Source organism: Arachis stenosperma, chromosome 1, assembly GCF_014773155.1.
Source record: "Arachis stenosperma cultivar V10309 chromosome 1, arast.V10309.gnm1.PFL2, whole genome shotgun sequence".
Classification (NCBI taxonomy): Eukaryota; Viridiplantae; Streptophyta; class Magnoliopsida; order Fabales; family Fabaceae; genus Arachis; species Arachis stenosperma.
The window spans coordinates 115,381,187-115,402,236 of NC_080377.1; the positions used below are offsets into that span (position 1 = coordinate 115,381,187).

Sequence of the window (21,050 nt, forward strand, 5' to 3'; positions counted from 1 at the left end):
AAATAATGGTGTTAAAACGGTTGCCAAAAAACGATACTAATGGTAACGATTTTAAACCGATGTCTTAGACAACTATAAAATGGCAATAGTTTTAAATTTGTTGCCAAAAATGATACCAATAGCAATGCTTTAAAACCATTGTCTTAGACGACTATAAATTGGCAATGGTATTAAAACAATTGCCAAAAAACGACATCAACAGTAATACTTTAAAACTGTTGGCTATGTGAATAATAACACTACAACAATCTAAAATCGTTATCTATCCAGTTATGGTTTTAAACTGTTGGAGGTTGAAAGAGAAGTTTTAAACTGTTGGAGGTTGAACGAGAACGGTTCAAAACCGCTGCTTATCAAGTAACGGTTTAAAATCATTGTTTAAAATTTTCTTTCGAAACAGTTGTCTATGCCAGTATCTTTGGCAACGATTTTTTTGTTGCTGTTGCCTTAGCTGAAAAATCGTTGTCTATGAACATTGGTAACGATCGCATATACCACAGGTTAAAAATCATTATCAAAGCGTTGCCTAAAGTTTTAAGAACGATTTTTTGATTTACGGTCAACGATTTTTGACCATTGCAAAAACTCTTATTTATTATAGTGAGTATGGATATAAAATAAATAAATAAAGAACTAAAAGAGTTGTTTAATTAATAAAAAATATATTAAAAACGAGCCTACAATAAAAAAGATGAGATCATATAAAATGTAATATAATAGTAGTTTGTGGTTTTAATGTTTGTTTCAAGTGAATTTCATAAAAAAAAGTTATATGACTAATAAAATTTATTATTTTTAGTTAATATTTAACTTAAAATATTGAGTAAGATTGATAAAAAAATTGTTGGTACCCTAATTTTTCTCCTTTATAAATATATATAGACATAGATATCTACACATATTCAAACATAACACAATTCTATTTTATATTAGGTGTGTTTTATGGTGTTTAACTTTTTAATTATTTAATATAAAAATAAAAATAAAAGGTGGAGTCTACTTTTGTCTCTCTTATCTTTTAAGCAAGTTAAATACCATAAATTTTCTTTTATATTATTACAAATAATTATCAAACATTTTTAGAGTTATTATAAATATAAGAATAAAAATATTATGTATATATAAAATTAATTATTATATATTTATATATAAATATATATTAATTAATTTATATATTTATGTGTGATTGATTTTTTCCACATGGAGTATGCTTACATAAGAATACTTCCATATTTGAAATAAAACCAGCCTACAAACAAATATATGCATGGCATGCACCTCACTTGGTCCTGTATGTCTATTTTTGGCCACTACTATACCCTTGGAAAAAAGAGAGAAGCATAATCAAAGTTTGTCTTAAGAGTAGCATAACATGGCGGGAAATAAGGTTAGAATGGGTGGAACATGGAAGAACAAGAGGTGTTATCAATGGTCAACCGCCGTGGATTTTTGTCCCTCGACAATTACCTTCCCATAATAGAAAACCAACCTCAAACACCTCCCAACCACTAATACCTTTTCCTCTTCAAGCAAACCAAATCGCATTTAAATACAAATCACGTAACACACAAGTCCAAAATTGAAGGTCCGTTCATTCTTTTTGGATCTCCTAGCTAAGGCAGAGAGAAGTTCCTCTGCCTTAGGAAGCTCCCAAAAGATAAAAATGGCATTTCAAGATTTCGATGTCATCTCGGAACGTCGAAGAAATGAGCAGAAGGCAAAACTCAAGAAGAGGATCATCATGGGCGTTGTAGCAGCCATCGTCCTTGTAGGCATCATCGGCGCAGTCTTCGTCGTGGTATTGCCAGGAAATGACAGCAAAAGCAACAGCACTCCATCGTCGCATTCTCCATCATCATCTTCGTACTCCTCGTCGTCGTCGTCACCACCATCAATCGCAAAATCGGAGAAGATGGTGGAACTTGTCTGCGATGGTGCCGAGTACAAAGACAAATGTGAAGGACCTCTGTCAGATGCATTGAAGAACGACCCTTCCATGTCGCAACCCAAGGATATTCTCAAGTACTACGCCAAATATGCAGAGGATGCAGTTAACGCTGCCTTCGCCAAAACCGAAACCCTCAACTTCGAATCCCCGGAGGAGCAAGGCGCCTATGAAGATTGCAAGCAGATCTTCTCTGATGCCAAGATCGACCTGGAGGCCATCACGAACCAAGTATCCGGAGACAACATCGATTTGAGGAACATCACCAACAGTACTCCTGATTTGAACAGCTGGCTCAGTGCTGTCATCAGTTACCAACAAACTTGCATCGACGGTTTCCCTGAGGGACAGTTGAAGACTGATCTTGAGAACCTCTTCAAGGACTCTAAGGAGTTTGTTAGCAACACACTTAACATTGTTTCCAAGGTTGGTAACTTCCTCTCCTCCTTGCCAACGTTCCGGAGTTTGGCCGAGGAGAAGCATCAGTCGCCAATCAATTTCCTGGACAAACGCGATGGCTTTCCTAACTGGCTTAGCCAGAAGGACAGGAGGATGTTGAAGGCTGCCGATAACAGGCCCACACCTAATGTCACCGTCGCCAAGGATGGCTCCGGGGACTTCAAAACCATCTCTGAAGCTTTGGCTGCCATGCCTAAGACATACGAAGGAAGGTGTGTATATTTTCCATTATTGTGTTTACGCCATCTATATATAGCAGAACTCATAGTTCACACAATGTATGAAAATGCAGGTATGTGATTTTTGTTAAGGAAGGAGTGTACGATGAGACAGTGACAATAACACAGAAAATGCAGAACGTAACCTTGTTTGGTGAAGGTTCCCAGAAGAGCATCATCACCGGCAACAAAAACTTTAGGGACGGTACCAGGACCTTCCTAACTGCCCCATTTGGTAAGTGAGCGATCGAATAATGCAAAAAACAAATCCGAGATATTTATTTAAGTCAAAATTATTAATGGTTATGGTACGATATATGCATGCAGCTGTGCTAGGAGATGGATTTATTGGAAAGTCGATGGGATTCAGGAACACAGCTGGGCCAGAAGGACACCAAGCTGTGGCTGCGAGAGTGCAAGCTGACCGCGTGGTGTTTGTGAACTGCCGCTTCGAGGGTTACCAAGACACACTATACGCCCAAACCCACAGGCAATTCTACAGGAGTTGCATCATTTCCGGCACCATCGATTTCATCTTTGGTGACGCCGCAGCAGTTTTCCAGAACTGTATCATGGTTGTTAGGAAGCCAATGGACAACCAACAAACCATCATAACCGCACAAGGCAGAGTTGATCCAAAACAGACCACCGGCATAGTCCTCCAGAAATGCATCATCAAGGCTGATGACTCACTTGTGCCTGTCAAGGCCCAGTTCAAGAACTACCTTGGTAGGCCATGGAAGGAATACTCCAGGACAGTAATCATGGAATCCGACATCGGAGATCTCATTCACCCGGAGGGATGGCTTCCTTGGGCCGGCGACTTCGCTCTTAAGACACTCTACTATGCTGAGTATGCAAACACTGGACCTGGTTCCAAGACCGATGGTAGGGTTAACTGGCCCACCTACCATGTCATCAACAAGCAAGAAGCTGCCCAGTTCACTGTCGCACAATTCTTGAAGGGATCTTGGGTCCAGGGCACCGGTGTGCCATCAGTTCAGGGTTTCTATAACTAAGAAAAGAAAAAAATGAAAAAGAAAAAAAAAATGAAAAGAAAAGGGATAATGTACAAGTGAATAGCAGTACAGTTGTTGTAAAAGCTAACTATCTCTTCCTGGCCTCCTCATAAAAAGATGGTCTGAGATGTTCATCATATAAATCTTTTATTTTTTTTTTCATTTTTTCGTCTTGATTACTGCAGGTGTAGGAAAAGAAAATTCCTGCAAAATTTTGAAAGTATAAAATGTGCCACAAAAATTTTCTCCTTATTATTGCATCTTCTTTTCGCTGGTGGTAATAAATACACAGGATTATTCCAATATAATGCAAGTCATTATCATATTATTAGGATTTTCTCACTAATTATTGCTTTATTTATCTTTCAATTTTAAAATAAGAAAAAGTTATCATTTTTAACTACAAAACTTTAAAATGCTAATAAATTTAATTATAATAAAGAATAAAATTAATTTTGTATTCATGATAAAAATATTAAAATGTTGATTTTAATATGTATATTTATTTTTAAATTTTTATAAATATGAATGATAATTTTTATTTTTTAATTATAAAATTAGTTTTATTTATTTATAAATAAATTTATTAATATTCTAAACTAACTTTCATAAATAAAAATAATAATTTATTATCAAAATAATGTAATCATGCACAAGATAGCCACTTTGATTTGATAATCAGATGCATATCTGATATCTATATCTTTTTAACGTAAATATATACTAATATTTTACAAACTCATTATGCGTGTCAAACGGCATTTTTATATATAATAATATAAATCTATACCGAGATAATTTGGGCACACCATTATTTATGACTGTGAATCTGATGTTGACATCAGATGGAGCAGTAATTTGTTGGCAATGAGCGACTTGGTGGTTGTGAGCCGTGAGGCTTCCATATTGGCTTGAAGAGTGGATCTCGATTATGAGCCTTGTTTTGTGTGGGTTAGCATTTTATTAGGTATGTAACAATGGTTGCTGCAAAAACATAATAATAGGCCTTGAATTGTTTGCAATGCGGGGTAATATCCTCTTTTTGTTAGTTTGCTTGTTTGAGAGGGTCGCTTACTTTACGTGCCTTTGCAGTATTTAAGGGATTAGTCATTGATATCTTGGTGCAAACCAAAAAAAAAATCAACACATTATTACTGCTCAAAAAAGAAAAAACATTAATACATTATTGTTGTGTGTGATAAAATGAAGATAAAAATCTACAAATTAGTTATACTAACATTATTTCATGTCTATCTTCATAGGAAACATAGATACAATTACACATATATATTATTTAGTTAGTGAAATATTAATTTTTGAAGAATATGGTTATACACAAACATACATAAAATTCGTGTATTTAGTGTCTTTAAAAAAAGATGAGACATTGAGACACATTAAATAAGGCACATATTTTACATTTTTATCCATAGTTATTTTTTGGGTTAAGTATGATTTTGGTCCCTAACGTAGAGGTCGGAATTTTTTTCGTCTCCAGCCTTTTTTCGCCTACAAAATACTCCCGAAAGTTTAACTTAATCTTAAAATCGTCTTTTTTTACCAAAACTTTTTATTTTTATTACCAAATTATCCATAATTAAAAAAAATATAAAAAAAAGAAAATGGGTTAAAGGGCTGGGAAGCTCTTCACACGAGGGGTTTAGGGAAGAAGCGGGATAAGGGAAGGTGGGGAAGAAAAGGAGAAGGGAATCCTCCGCAGTCACTGCTCGTCATCGTTTGGCCGCTGGATCTCTCCGCTGCTTCTGCTTGATCTCGCCGCTGCTCCGCTGGTTCGAGGCAAGAACAGGGAAAAGTTTCATTGGTTTTATGATGGTGGGTAGAGGAGAGGCCGACAATGACAGTGGAGCTCAATGAAGATGGCGCGAACTGAAGGTGAGCCGAGGGAGGAGAAGATTCGTGCTGTGACGGTGGTGCTAGGGTAGCGCAAAGTAAAAAGAAGAAAAGGGTGGCGGCACTATGATGGCTGATCAGCCAGGGGATAGTGAACAGAGGAGAAGAGAAAACAGGAGAGGAAGAAGAAAAGAGAAAGGAAGGTGGCTTGGGTGGCTTGCCGACTTCTGCTTCTACTTCCATTCTTCTTTTGCTTCTTTCTTAGAATATCACCTTTATCCTGAACCCTAATTTTTTTTCTCCTCTTTTTTTCATTCTCTATCTAGAGCTTTCATCCTCGTCCTCTTCCTTCTTTCTTCCTTTATCCCTCTTTCTTTGCCATTGTCGTTTCTCTCCGCCCTCCTTTCTTCCTTCTTCTCTTCTCCCGCTCTTCCTTCCTTCTTCTGCTTCTCCCTCTACCTTCGTGTGCATTTTCTCATTCTCTTCACGTCGCCCTCTACTTTTCTCTTCTCTCCTTTGCATCACCTTTCGCGTCACCATCGTCTTTATCATCGCATTTTTATTTCGTCTCTGTCATTCTTCAATTTCACCTTTCTAAATCTATGAGTTTATACCGATTTCACTTGCCACCTATTGTCTGCCTTTGTATCAACGACTACAACTTTCATCCTCCTTCTCACTTTTGTTTTTGTTTTTTTTTTTTAAGAATTAGAAGAAAATTATTTTTTTAATTTGAATTATTTAACTAATGTTTGAATTAGAGTTGTTGATTTTGATAATTTGAATCATTGGGGATGAGAAATTAGTAATGAAGACAGTGGTAGTGGTGAAAATTAGTGTTGAGGGCGGTGGTGCCGTAGTGGTGGTAAAAATCAGTGGTAAAGTGATTTTGACTGAGGTAAATTTGACTTTTAAGTTAGACAGATGTGTCTTGTATATTATTACCAAACATAATATAAAATTTGTGTATCTTTATGTCTATGTGCCTTTGTATTTTTGTGTTTTTGTCTATTATTTTATATCTATTGTTACTAAATGGAGCATTATGGACAAATATTGTTAGTTTTATTTATTTTGATTAAATTTTGTTTATCAAAATACCTTTTAACAAATTATTTTTTTGTTGATTAAATTGTATTTTTACTAAAATATTTTTAAATTTTTTTTAATGATTAACTTATTTTTTTAAAGATACCTTTCAATAATTTTTTAATTATTAAATTATGATTATACCAAAATTTTTATTAACAATTACTTTTATACTTTACTATTAATTTTTTGATATCGATGTATATTATTTTAACATTAAACTAAAAAAATCTTACTACTATTAATATGTATAACAATTAATATTAATAAATAATTTATTTCATACAACTATTGAAAATTATTAACAATTTTATGAAAACTTAAAAAATAAGTTGAGATGAAAAAATCTCAAATTTAAAAAATTAATATCTCATTCCTTCACATATTTACAAAACAAGTTCCTTAATAATTCAAAAAATTATTGAAAGATATCTTAAGAAAAAATAATTTAATCATTAAAATTTTTTTTAAAGAATATTTTGGTAAAAATACATTTAATCAGTAAAAACAATAAATTGTTAAAAGATATTCTGGTAAATAACATTTAATTACAAAAAAATAAATAAATTTTTTACTAAACGATATTTTTATAAAATTTTTTTTTGAAAAATGGATAAAATTAATGTTGGTTAACACAAAAAAAATTTTAAATAAATTAAATATAAAATTTTTTAAAAGTTAAAAAGAAGAAAAGTGTATATTATATCATTATGTTATAGAATAAAATATTTTATGATATAATTTTTTATTTGAAGTCTTATGTTAGATCTAATTATAAAATAAAAAACTTATTTATTATTATTATCTGAATTATCTAATAAATTATTTAAAAATCAATTAAAATCATTACCCCCGTAATTAATAAATTTATCACATGATGGCATGATGTAGTCTAATTCTATTCACCTAGTAAAAAAATTTAGCATTTACAAAAAATATCTAGCTCAATATTAATACAAACATAATAACGGAGCCCACTTCTATTCACCCTTCTCCTTTGGAGTTAGACGGCTAAACCAAGCTAGGAGAATTGACCAGATTCTGCTCCCTGAAGCCACACACCAAAAGTACGTGTGATATGCTTGGTCCACTTCTGTATTTCTATACCAATTTAGCTCTTTATAGGTAAGGGTGGCAACGGGCGGGTAGGGACCGATTTTTGCTCTATCCAATCTCGTCTCGTAAAAAAAAAACTCGCATTGAATCCGTCCTATCTCTACCTGCGAATAGTAAAATGTTAAATTCTAACACGTCTCTGCGGGTATCCGTTTCGCCTCTACCCGCCTCTATAATTATTAAATCTAATAAATAAAATAAAATTTTAAAAATTATATAACCATTATTTACATACATAACATAAATTAAAATAAAAATTTAAATATGATATAATATTATTAATCATTTTACTAATTATTTTATATATATTACATATATTATCTATTAAAAATATATATATTTATATATATATTATATATACAGGGGCGGGTTTAACCTAAATTCGACCCCGTTCTGTCCCGTCCAAGAATTCGCCCCATTAAAATTTGTCCTGATACGGGAATTCCGAATAAATAGAGGCAGAATGAGTACTCACAAGTTTAAATAGTGTTACCACCCCTATTTATATGTGTTAGCATGAGATCTATATATCTGTATAAATTTATATCAGTATACTATAATGACCCATATTTTACAAACTCATTATGCGTGTCAAACGGCATTTTTATATATAATAATATAATGAGTAAAGTATTGTTTTTGTTCCCAACGTTTGGGGTAAATTTTAAAATTGTCTCTAACGTTTTAATCGTCCTATTTACATTCCTAACGTTTTAAAATTGACTCAATGTTATCCTACCGTTAGGGATCCGTTAATAAAATTAACGGCGGGACAAAATTGAGACGATTTTGAAATGTTAGAGACGTAAATAGGACTAAAACGTTGGGGACAAAAACGATACATAGAATTAAATTTTAATTTTATTCTTCAATAATATCAATTTTTACTGTACATAGTATTCAATTATTTTTAATCATATTTACACTTAATCACCTTATTTTTATTTTAAATAAATTTATTTTTTTTAATTTTACACTTAAAGTAATGTATTTTTTTATAAATAAATAAATTTTACACTTTTATTCTAAATAAATAATGTAATGTGATTAGAATGAAAGTGTAAAACTATAAAAAAATATAAGTAATGTGATTAAGTAATGAAAATAAAATTACATTATTTATTTAGAATGAAAGTATAAGATTTATTTATTTATAAAAAAATTATATTACTTTAATCGTAAAATTATAAAAAAATTAATTTATTTAGAATGAAAATAAGGTGATTAAGTGTAAATATGATTAAAAATAATTAATACTATGTACAGTAAAAAATTGATATTATTGAAGAATAAAATTAAAATTTATTTTTATGTATTGTTTTTGTCCTCAACGTTTTAGTCCTATTTACGTTCCTAACGTTTAAAAATCGTCTCAATTTTGTCCCGCCGTTAATTTTATTAACGGATCCCTAACGGCAGATAACATTGAGTCAATTTAAAAACGTTAGGGACGTAAATAAGACGATTGAAACGTTAGGGACAATTTTGAGATTTACCCCAAACGTTGGGGACAAAAACAATACTTTACTCTAATATAATTCTATACCGAGATCATTTGGGCACACCATTATTGGTTTATTTATCTTTCAATTTCAAAATAATGTAATCATCCACAAGACAGCCACCTTGATTTAATAATCAGATGCGTATCATAAACACCTCTTGGTAATGTAGCTATATACTAATATATATTTTTGTCAAACACTATATATGTCAAACCGCTTTTATATATAAATGTCTCGGAGATGATTCAAGAAGACTATAAAATATAATATCAAAACTTGTATATATTACATGAAAATAAAAGGAGACCACTTAGATAAAGACGTTTAAAACGACTTTTTTTAAAGATATTTCTATATTGTGTTTTAATTGATTTATGTATAATTTATTTAGTATTCCTCATCACATATTATTAAATTTCTCAAAAGATTTTCTTTCCAAAAACAAAAAAATATTTAATTTGAACTAAAACAAAAAAGGTAATAGATTAACTATTAGATTTTTTTTAAAAAATTATTTACATAAAAAAATATATCATATTCATCAAAAAATATATATAAAACAAGCTCTTAAAATTTTTATAAATAAAAAATAATTAATTTTTATTCATATAATATATAAAACAATTACTATATTGTTATAATATTATAGATTAAAATTTACTAATTTAAATTTTGTTTTTATTTTTAATATAAGCATTAGAAATAAATAAATTTTTTATAATAAGATGTAATGTAACAAAATATATATAATATTAATTATTTTTTAAAAAATTCTGAAAAGATGGTTTTTTCTAATAAAGTATTATTAAAAAATTAACATTATAAAAACTAATTTCAACTAATATGATATAATAGGTTATTAAATATATTTAATACAAAACACATTGAATATAAATTTTTATTGAGTTTAAATTTTAAATAATTTTTAATTGAATTTCAAATATTTTTATTTTAAAGTGTTAGAATATTTTAACATCATTTTTTCGTATTTTTTTAATTGAGTCTTTGATTTTTTAAATTATAAACTTTATTTATAATTAAGAGTAATGTTTTAACATCACCAATTAGTCATACATATAAAAATACAAGAACAATTCTATTGTCATAATTATAATCTAACTTTATAAGCAATACAATACAATGAAACTATATATAAGTAATATAACTAAATTTTATCTACATCTATAGTCACATTTCATAAATAATATAATTAAATTATATTTATGTTTAAAATTAAAATATAAATAAAAATACAAAAAATTATCAGGATGATTAATTTTTTTCGTTCATAATTTTTTTATTATTTTTGTTGTAAAAAGTTTAATTATTTTAATAATTAATTATTTTTTAAAAAAGATAATTGAATAACACAAAAAAGTCTTATTAAGAGTAATTTATTTATATATGATTAAAAAATAATTGAATAATTATATACGGTAAAAAATTAATATTATTAAAAAATAAAAAAAATTTATTTTAAAATTAAAAATAAAGTTTATTTAAAAATAAAATTAAAAATCATGGTTTTTTTTCTTTTTTCCAAAATTTATCTACGAGTAATTTTATAAATATTTTATAATGAATAAAAATATTAAACTCGTACTAAAATTTATTCTAATAAAATTTATTTTTATTCTACTAAACGTTAAATAAACTATTGAAAAGAATTTTATTTTCTCCATTAGAGAAGAATGATAAACTTCCATACTTCTATTATGTTATGGCAATAATTTGGCCTGTTATTTTTTATTGTACATAATAATAATAATAATAAATAAGTATATCACAGTAAAAAAAGAAGCACGTCACTAAATAATTTATCATCCGAATTATATATGAATCAAATTGATAATATGAGGGCTAACACTACAAAAATCGATAACAAGGTTAGAGACTTACAAAACCTTTCTTAAGATCATACAAAAAATGTTTATATTTGTGTGATATATAAAACAATTATCATATTATTATTATTATTATTATTATTATTATTATTATTATTATTATTATTATTATTATTATTATTATTATTATATATATGAGCAAAAAAAGTCCAACTGTTTTAAAGTAAAATTTTCTTTTAATATTTGATTAAATGTTCTTGTATTTAGTACTTTTTTTTGGCACTTCCTCTTAGTTAAAAATATAATCATTATAATTTTTTAGTTACTATTACTAGGGGTGTTTACAATGGGATATGGTTGAAATTTTGATCCAATCTGCACTAAACTCATTAGATCAAATTCGATATTCGCATTTTTTTATGTTTGGATTAGATATCAAATATATCTATAAAATAAAAAATATTAAAAAATTTTATTTTTATAAAAAAAGTCAATAATTTTTTGTTTACTTTTTTAAACATATTTACTTCTATCTATCTGATTAGAGTCTGGATCCGATTCGATCCAATTCGATCATCTTACAGATCAGATTATATCCTCAAATTACAGATCAGATACGGATAAATACTGTAGATTTATATGAATATGATCTAATCTATGAACACCTCTAACTACTACTATAGGTTCATTGTTGCAAAAGAATGCTTCTTTTATTATAAATTATTATTAGATCTTAATTACCATTAAAATAACTTAATTGTCAACAAAGAGATAATACTTATTGATCTCTGAAATTATGTTCGTATTTCAATCCATAGTTGTAAAAACCGAACAATGGATCATGGAGCAAAAGCACTACTTGCCACTTAGCCATCGCCCTTCTAAATATTATATTTGACAAATACTAATTATATAGTATACATAAATATCTAATTTAATTTAATTTTTGTTTTTTTTTTTATTTTTAAAATTAATTATATTTTAATTATATACCATTATTAATATAAATATAAATTTCATTAAAAATTTATTAATTTACTTGATCTATTTTATTGGTAGTATTGTGATTAAGGTTATTTGTTTTGATGTTAGTGTTAAAATCTACGGATATTATAGTTAGATGATAGGTTTTGTAAATTAATTATTTTTTTATTGTGTCAAAATAAGATACTATTGTAGTATTAAAATTTTATGATTTTTTTATATTAGTTATTTTTAGAAGTTGAGACTTGATTCTTCATAAAATGTTAGTGAAAATATGTATTTCAAATTTTAATTTTAAGTTTTTAACTATTTTATATTTTATATTTACGTGAGACCGGTTTTATCGGTTCAACCAGTGATTTATCGGTTGAACTAATAAACCAGTGAACCAGTAGTTTGACTGGTTCGATTACTAGTTTGGTTCTAACAACTATGTTTCAATTTAATTTCAAAAATTTCGATTTACTCAATTTAGTCTCCCAACTTAATAGTTATGACTCACATTGGTTCCTAATCTTATTTTTGTCACTGTCTCACAAAATCGTTAACGACATGCTGAGATGGACTAACGGCTGCTACATTATACATTCTAGCGACTATTTGATGTGACAATTGAATTTTTTTACCTTATTTTTTTTTTCAACTAAACACTTAAAATCCTAATATGAGTCACGGATACCTAAGTTAAAAAATCAAACTAAGTAAATTGAAACTTTAAAAATCAGATTAAAACTCGAATATAACTTCAAAACAGAACTTTAACTTATGTAGTGATTAATTTAAATGAGAATCAAATAAATCAAAATTAAACATAATTTTTATCAGTGTTTTCAAATTCGAAATTTCTATACCAAAATTAACTAGAATTTTTCTTTAAATTAAAAATTTAATGAAATAGTGACTTTAATTATCTTAACCAATGTCCTAATTAATTACTTTTATGTCTTAAAAAAACTATATATGAGAAGAAAATAATTAATTTATCTACTTTAATGAATAGTTATTTTACTAAAATGAACCAAACTATTTTTAAGAATTTTTTAAGAACTAATTAATATTATATATATTTTGTTACACTATATTTAGTCATAAAAATTTTATTTATTTCTAATGCTTATATTAAAAATAAAAAGAAAATTTAAATTATTGAATCTTAATTTATAATATAATAATAATATAGTAATTATTTTATATATTATACGAATATAAATTAATTATTTTTTTATTTATAAAAATTTTAAGAGGCTTGAGCTTGTTATATATATATATATATATATATATATATATATATATATATATATATATATATTTTGATGAATGTGTTATATTTTTTTATGTAAATAATTTTTTTAAAAAATCTAATAGTTAATCTATTAGTTTTTTATTTTAGTCCAAATTAAATGTTTTTTATTATTTTTGGAAAGAAAATCTTTTGAGAAATTTAATAATATGTGATGAGAAACACCGAATAAATTATACAGAAATCAATTAAAACACAACATAAAAATATCTTTAAAAAAAGACGTTTTAGGCGTCTTTATCTGAGTGGCCTCCAAAATAAAATTGTGAAATCAACACATTTATCTAGTAACAGTAGTGTCTGGACTAAATTTTTATAAGAAAAATATAGGTAACCAACAATATTGATGAACAATGAATATATTAGATATTTATTTTACTAAGATATACAGATAGTTATTCTAATATTAAAATTTAAGTAAATAATTAAAAAATATAATATATTTTTATTTTATTGGTGATTATTCATATTATTTAAAAAATTATTAATTACCTAACATAACATATTTTCATAATAGTACATGATATTCACTATTTTTATTATTTTAGGTTTTTAGATTTAAAATTTACTATACTAATATTGACATTCAATTTCAGTTATTATATTGATTTTTGAACACTTTTCAATATTAATTCAACAAACAAAATACTAAGTTAGCTTTAATAATTTACTACATTAAACACATAGTTAAATAATATCTTTTCGTTTTAACTCTTAATAAATAAGATAAAAAGAGGTCGTTTTAAAGAATGAAATGATATATAATGATTTGCATATCGTATAAACTCCTCTTTCCTTTTTTATTTTTATCTTATCTAAATGCTAAAACGAAACGATGTTATTTAGTCATGTGTCGTTCAGAGTCAATTTAGCACTTAATTCGCTGATTCAATACTTAAAAAAGATTCAGAAACTAATATGATACCCAAAACTAAATTTTAAAAATTAGTATAAATAATTTTAAATTTAAAAAATTAAAATAATAAATACTGTAAATTTAAATGACTCCTTTAATAATTTATTCATAATAACTCAGTTACAATAAAAATTTTGACTTTAGAGAGCAATTGCACCTCCAGCTCAATAAAATTTATAATAATTGTATTACTATCAAATTTATCGTCAAGATTAAATTTAACAGAAGAAAACCTTGCTAATAAATAATTACCATCAAATTTTGAAATTTTAATACTAATTACCATTAAAAAAATCTAATGATAAATATATTTAATGATAATAAAAATACAATATTTAGTTGAAAATAATAATACAAAAATTCTTACCGAATGACTTAAAAAATTTTTCAAAAATCATCAGAAGATTAGAATTTTAATTTCCTCGACCAATAAAATATTTAAATATATTTTAATTAAAAACACGTTATAAAAATAATACAAGGGTGAGTAAATCTCTTATATATTAGTTTTTTTTGGTGACCAAAATAAATTAAACAAAGAAAAACAACACAAACAAAATAAGGAACTGCTTAAAATAGAGGGACAGTACCGTTTGACTACTTTTAAACTCCTCCCAATGTGAAAGAAGCTCCACATGCGAAAGTTGTAACTTTATCGCCATCTTTGTCATAGTATCTGCCACCGGGTTTGCATCTCTCATAATCAAACAAAAGTCAACACGCCAATTTCAATGCATGATATCTCTTATTTTGAGCACCAATGGATCAATAAACCCAAAACCATCTTGAGTAACAAGATTAAATGCTTCCACACAATCCGTCTCACAAATAACATCTCGTTGACCCACATCTCAAGCTAAGAGATATCCTCTCCAAATAGCAAACAATTCTCCTTGAAGAATATTATTACTCTCGATCATTCCCAAACACCCCCTTTGCCAACTCCCATTACAATCTCTAATAACACAAGCAAAACCAACACTATCACCCGAACCAAAATAACTAGCATCACAATTAATCTTAAAAATACCAATAGATGGGGAATTCCAAAAACCATTTAGAGTAGAGGGAATGGACATATGTTGTAATTCAAAAATATTCCTAAGCTCCTTTTCTGAAGTTAATACCAGACAAATCACTTTTTCTTATTCCTTACTCGTCATATCCACCAAAGTCCCGAAAAAAACTTGAACAAATGCTCTCTGTTATGATACAAGAACTCTTATATATTAGTTTAATACCACATAATTAATTCAGTGATAACAAAACTACATCATTTAGTTAGAAACGACACATAAATCTTTTTGTAAATACATAAAAAAATCTTTAAAGAATTACAAATAAAAAATATTAACTCACTCAATTAACAAAATATATTTAAATATATTTTAGTTTTAAAAAATACATCAATATATTATAAATGATACGGAACGATTATACTTTTATATATGCATGAGTTCAATACGTTAGCGCGTCAGTTCAATGATAACAAATTAAAAGCACATCATTTAGTTAGAAATGATATAGAAAATTTTGATACACAAAAAATTTTTAAAGAACCATAAAATTCAGAATCTTGACTCACTTAACTAACAAAATACATTCAAATATGATTTAGATTAAAAAAATACATCAATTTATTATAAATAATACATACATAATTAAAATCTCTTGTATATCAGTTTAATATCACACACTAAGTTGAGTGATAACAAAAATACATTATTTAGTTATAAATGATACATAAATTTTTGTAAATGACACAAGAAATTTTTGTGTCATAGTTATAAAATTTTTATGTTACAACTAAAAAATTGCAGTATTCTTTTTTAATAAATTTCGCACAATTTAAAATTTCATCCCTTCATTCTGTTCTTTTATTTTCTCTTTTTTTTTATCTTCTCATTATTCTTATTTTATCCGCTCTTAAATTTTTTAAGAAGATATAAAATAAAAAAAATGAACAATTAATCAAACAAAGAAAATTTTTTTAAAAAAGTAAAAAAAAAAACTAAAAAAGGAAAAAAAAAATAAAAAGAAAAGGTAGCAATAAAAAAAAAAAAATAAAAAATACATAAAAAAGAAGAAAGAACGTGGAAAAAAAGAAGTGTGTGATTCACATTCAAGTTAGTGATTTTTGTCAGGTTTAAGCAAATTTTGTTAAATTTGATTTAACAACAATATTTAAATTTATAGCAAAATTCTACCAAAAAATCTAATTTGATCTATTAAAAAATGACATATAAACAATTTATTTTGACGACTACACCAATAATTACATTAAAAAGGAAAAACTTGTATTTTAGATTGGTATACGTCATAAAAAAAATACCATCTCATTTTTTAAATTTTACTGTAATTTGTGTTAATCGAGAAATAAAGTTTATATTATTAAGTTAGATCATAAAGTCCAAAGCATAAAAGAGCCAGATGCTCTGCCAAATTACAGTAAGAAAAAATAATCCAATCTAAAAGAAGAAATAAAAAATAGAAAAGAGAGAAAATTATATAAATAAAATATATACAAGGTATATACTACATAGTTAATAATTTATCTGGATCTGATTCTGTTTGATTGTCCGGGTGGAAGGTAGATCGAATGATGCTAAGGTAGGTGCAACCGGGCGAGGTAGGATTGGAGACTGAGTGCGAGCTTTAAGAGCAAGATGAATGTTCGAGTTATTGTTAGATCAGTGGGTGAGATTACCTATAAAAACACTCTGATGCTAAAGTTAATATACGTAGGAAGTGAAGTAGATTCCTCTTCATTTATACTATATACTCGGATGAGCCCTCTACGATTAGGCCCACCTGCATAGAAACTTCTGCTAGCTGTCTATGTTTCTTCTGTGGAACTAGAGGTGACGCGCAGATCGTCTCTTAGCTCAGGTTCATTAACCCAACGGGTCAGTGACTTGACCGAACCCAAGATCCTTAATGGACTAGGCCGGAACAGATCCTATTATCACTAAACCACATCGGGCGGGTTTTGATTTGTGCTAATGCTTTCTTTTAGTTCATTTTGGGCAAAACAGTGTTTTTCACTTTTTTTATTTTTATCATTTTGTGTAAAAGCATTTCCAAAATACAGAATATGGTTACTTCTATATATATGTTTGTTTTTGTCATGGTACTATTTCTTTACATTTCACTGGGTTTTCTTAACTACTCAAAAAGAGTAAGTGTTTGGGCGTAAGCCCAATATATTTGGTCAAAAAGAATAATTGTTTATCACGGTAGACTAGCAAGCAGTCCTCACCCTAAGGGCTAAGCTTGTTGAGGAAGCTTATTCTCATTAATTGTTTTGGCGCCCCTCCCAACTCTTTTTGAATTCCCGCATTTCCCCCCGGTACCTCCGACCTCTTTCGCCATTTCCATTATCTCTTCTTCCTTCTCCTCTCTTCATAGTGTTGTCTGATTTTCTGCCCGTGTACTGTGTAGAATTCACCTTCTTCCTTTCACCCCCCCCCACTTCTCTCTTTTCTCCCCACGTTTCAAAAAGACTATTTTTCTTTCTCTGGGGGGTTCTATCATACTCCTGTATCAGACATGTCAGCAAGCATTGAGCAGCAGCGCAACCAGAGAAGTGTTCAACAGCATGAAGAAGCCGAAGAGGTTCAACATGGACCTTTCCCTGTTGAACAGCTTCAGGTCACTAATCACCTTTTTTCTTCCACTTTTGTTCTCTTCAAATTACTTCTTTTATGCTACCTAATCACATATTTTTACCCTAATTGCTAATTGGTTGTAATTTTAGTGAAAAGTTCAGTCTTTCTTATGACTTCGATGCCCCATTTCATCTAATTTCGTAGCTATCATTGCTTTTTCATCGATGTAGGTTTTCATCGATGTGTTTTCCTTTGGTAGTTGTCCCTTTTTACTATGGGTCTTGTTTATGTTACTCCTTTATCTGTTTTGGAATTACCCTAGGATACTATATTGTTGGTGCTTCAATTTACAGCTTAGTGATCACAGTAGGTGATGATTTGACTGTTTGAGTCCCTAATAGGGGTATTTACTATTTACACAGGCATCAGGCATAGCTGCCTTAGACATTAAGAAGCTTAAAGATGCAGGTATTTGCACTGTTGAATCTGTTGCTTACACTCCTAGGAAGGATCTGTTGCAAATTAAAGGTATCAGTGAGGCTAAAGTTGACAAGATTATTGAAGCAGGTATGCACCTCCTGATATATTTTACTTTGCTAATACGGTATTTTCTTCAATTTCAACACTCAAGCGCATCAGCTATTAGCACATTAATTGTGAAGCCGTACTGATCTTCTGATGCTTGTTTATTGACAGCTACTAAGTTGGTGCCTATGGGTTTTACTAGTGCGAGCCAGCTCCATGCTCAGCGGATGGAGATCATCCAGATAACAACTGGATCAAGAGAGCTTGACAAGATATTGGAAGGTGAGACATCTCTAATAAAGGCATTGCTTACAAGTGGATTTTATGGATTGTGTTTTTCATTGATGAAGTGTCATAATTCAATATGATTTCTTCTACTAGGAGGAATTGAAACAGGTTCTATCACTGAGTTGTATGGTGAATTTCGATGTGGGAAGACTCAGTTATGTCACACTCTCTGTGTCACTTGCCAGGTATGTAGTTTCCATTTTCTTCACTGTTGTAGTTGTGCTTTTGTATCGTATGGTAGCTGAACATAGACAAAACGATAATCTCTCTTTCGCTTAGTTTGCAGTAGTTAGACTATATCCATGGAGAATAATTGTTTTCTACCGCATATAGTTTTAAATTTGTGTTATTGTTGGTATAAAAATTGAATTAGAGAAGGTTTAGTGTCATGGTGAATGTCTAGTTCTCATCTAGTTGAGTCATGGCATGAATGTCTAGGTCTCATCTATGTGTCACTGTATTTTTCTATTCCCTAATATTCATTTATTGTTTATGCTGTAGTTGCCCCTGGATCAAGGAGGTGGTGAGGGCAAAGCTATGTACATCGATGCTGAGGGTACATTTAGGCCTCAACGACTCTTACAGATAGCTGATAGGTATAATGATTGTTGATATGAACTTGGTGTCATCCTATGTTTGTACTCCATATTAACATTGCCAAAAGCTTCAGGTTTGGATTGAATGGGGCTGATGTATTGGAAAATGTTGCTTATGCTAGAGCGTACAACACAGATCATCAATCACGCCTTTTGCTTGAAGCAGCATCAATGATGGTGGAAACAAGGTGTGACTTCTGATGGTTCCCTTTTTTTTAAACAGTGGAGTACTGTTTAGATAAGCCAAAGTCAGGGTTTATATTTCAGTTGATGCATATTGATGCACAAGTGTGTCATGTCATAATCATAACTTCTTTCATATTGAATTCTTAATTAATCATTAGCTAATAACTAGCTTCAATAAATAATAACCGCCTAAGTGGCTTTTGTTTTTCTTTTCATATATTTCCAATGTTAAGATTATCCATGACTAGCGCCTGATCCAATGAGTGAAGAAGCTCAATTTGTTAATGTGTTTCTGTATTGAGTTGTCCAAATTGGACTTTGGAATCCTTGTTTGCATGGGTTGCAAAAAGTTGCTTGTGAAACTTACAGTTCAAGGCTGTTTGAACAGGTTTGCTGTAATGATAGTAGACAGTGCTACTGCTCTCTATAGGACAGATTTCTCCGGAAGGGGGGAGCTTTCAGCTCGGCAAATGCACCTAGCGAAGTTCCTTAGGAGCCTTCAAAAGATAGCAGATGAGGTAAAAGTCCATGTGGGATGGAAAGTAGCTAACCTTGTTTTTAATTTGTTGAACTGATTTGATGATATGGTTTAGATTGCTGACTATATGACAATATGTACGACTTTTCTTAGTAAAACAGAACAAACTTTTCTGTGATTCAAACACAGCTAATAAATAGTTATGTACTTCTATTGCAGTTTGGTGTGGCTGTTGTCATAACAAACCAAGTAGTTTCACAAGTAGACGGTTCTGCAGTCTTTGCTGGGCCTCAAATCAAGCCTATTGGAGGCAACATTATGGCTCATGCCACCACTACAAGGTTCAAAGTCGAAAACAATGTGTTTTTACTTATAATTATGGCCCAGCTTGGTTCTTACGCTGCAAGTTAATTAATTTATTAAATGCAGGCTAGCTCTGAGGAAAGGAAGAGGAGAAGAGCGCATCTGTAAAGTGATAAGTTCTCCTTGTTTAGCTGAAGGTGAAGCCAGGTTTCAGATCTGTGGCGAAGGAGTTTCAGATGTTAAAGACTGACAAATGTTACCAAGGTTTTTTTTCTTCTTTTTTTGGAAAGGAAAAAAGGGGGGGGGGGGGTGTTGATATTCATGGGTATTTCAATGTCAAATTTTGCAGTATAGCTGTCTGGTGGCTGCTATTTCAGTTTGAAAGTTGGTGAATGTTTTTGTGATATCTTTCATAAATTCGTTGCTGTGATGTGATGGTCATGAAGATAGAAATTTGTGTGAATTGAAGTGTAGGAATTGTAATGTTCAATGTTAGCTAGACCAGCAAAGTATGGATTACGCTTTGTGCACATTGCGTTTCTTACATGTACGGAAACGGGACACTAGTGAGATACAAAATTATATATTTGATAGATGAAATGCGAAAGAAATATTAAATTAATATATTTTATAATTTTTCTGACAAAAAAGATATAAACACAGTAATAAGAGACTTCTTTTATTTTTTATTTTAAAGTGAATAACTATTTTTTATTATGAAAAATTTAGTTGTTGATAAATCTATCTATTAAAAAAAATTGACATTATATCTATGAAAGATGAATTTAATTGACAAAAATATTTAAATTATTTTTACTAA

The 21,050-nt window shown here is 29.0% G+C and overlaps 2 protein-coding genes across 3 annotated transcripts; both read left to right on the forward strand.

The window, feature by feature from the left end:
* Positions 1-1,663: 1,663 nt before the first annotated feature.
* LOC130983793 (pectinesterase) lies at positions 1,664-3,641 on the forward strand. Its single transcript, XM_057907556.1, has 3 exons — positions 1,664-2,616; positions 2,697-2,857; positions 2,950-3,641. The coding sequence occupies exons 1-3, from the start codon at positions 1,664-1,666 to the stop codon at positions 3,639-3,641; spliced, it is 1,806 nt and encodes a 601-aa protein (XP_057763539.1).
* A 13,929-nt stretch (positions 3,642-17,570) lies between these two features.
* LOC130966780 (DNA repair protein RAD51 homolog) lies at positions 17,571-20,883 on the forward strand. 2 transcript variants are annotated; one of them, XM_057891607.1, is made up of 9 exons: positions 17,571-17,897; positions 18,277-18,421; positions 18,551-18,661; positions 18,761-18,852; positions 19,169-19,263; positions 19,338-19,451; positions 19,838-19,967; positions 20,147-20,268; positions 20,357-20,883. In XM_057891607.1, the coding sequence occupies exons 1-9, from the start codon at positions 17,796-17,798 to the stop codon at positions 20,478-20,480; spliced, it is 1,035 nt and encodes a 344-aa protein (XP_057747590.1). In that variant the 5' UTR covers positions 17,571-17,795; the 3' UTR covers positions 20,481-20,883. The 2 variants fall into 2 exon arrangements, with proteins under 2 accessions (XP_057747590.1, XP_057747594.1); XM_057891611.1 differs by having other exon boundaries at positions 19,386-19,451.
* The last annotated feature ends 167 nt before the right edge of the window (positions 20,884-21,050 follow it).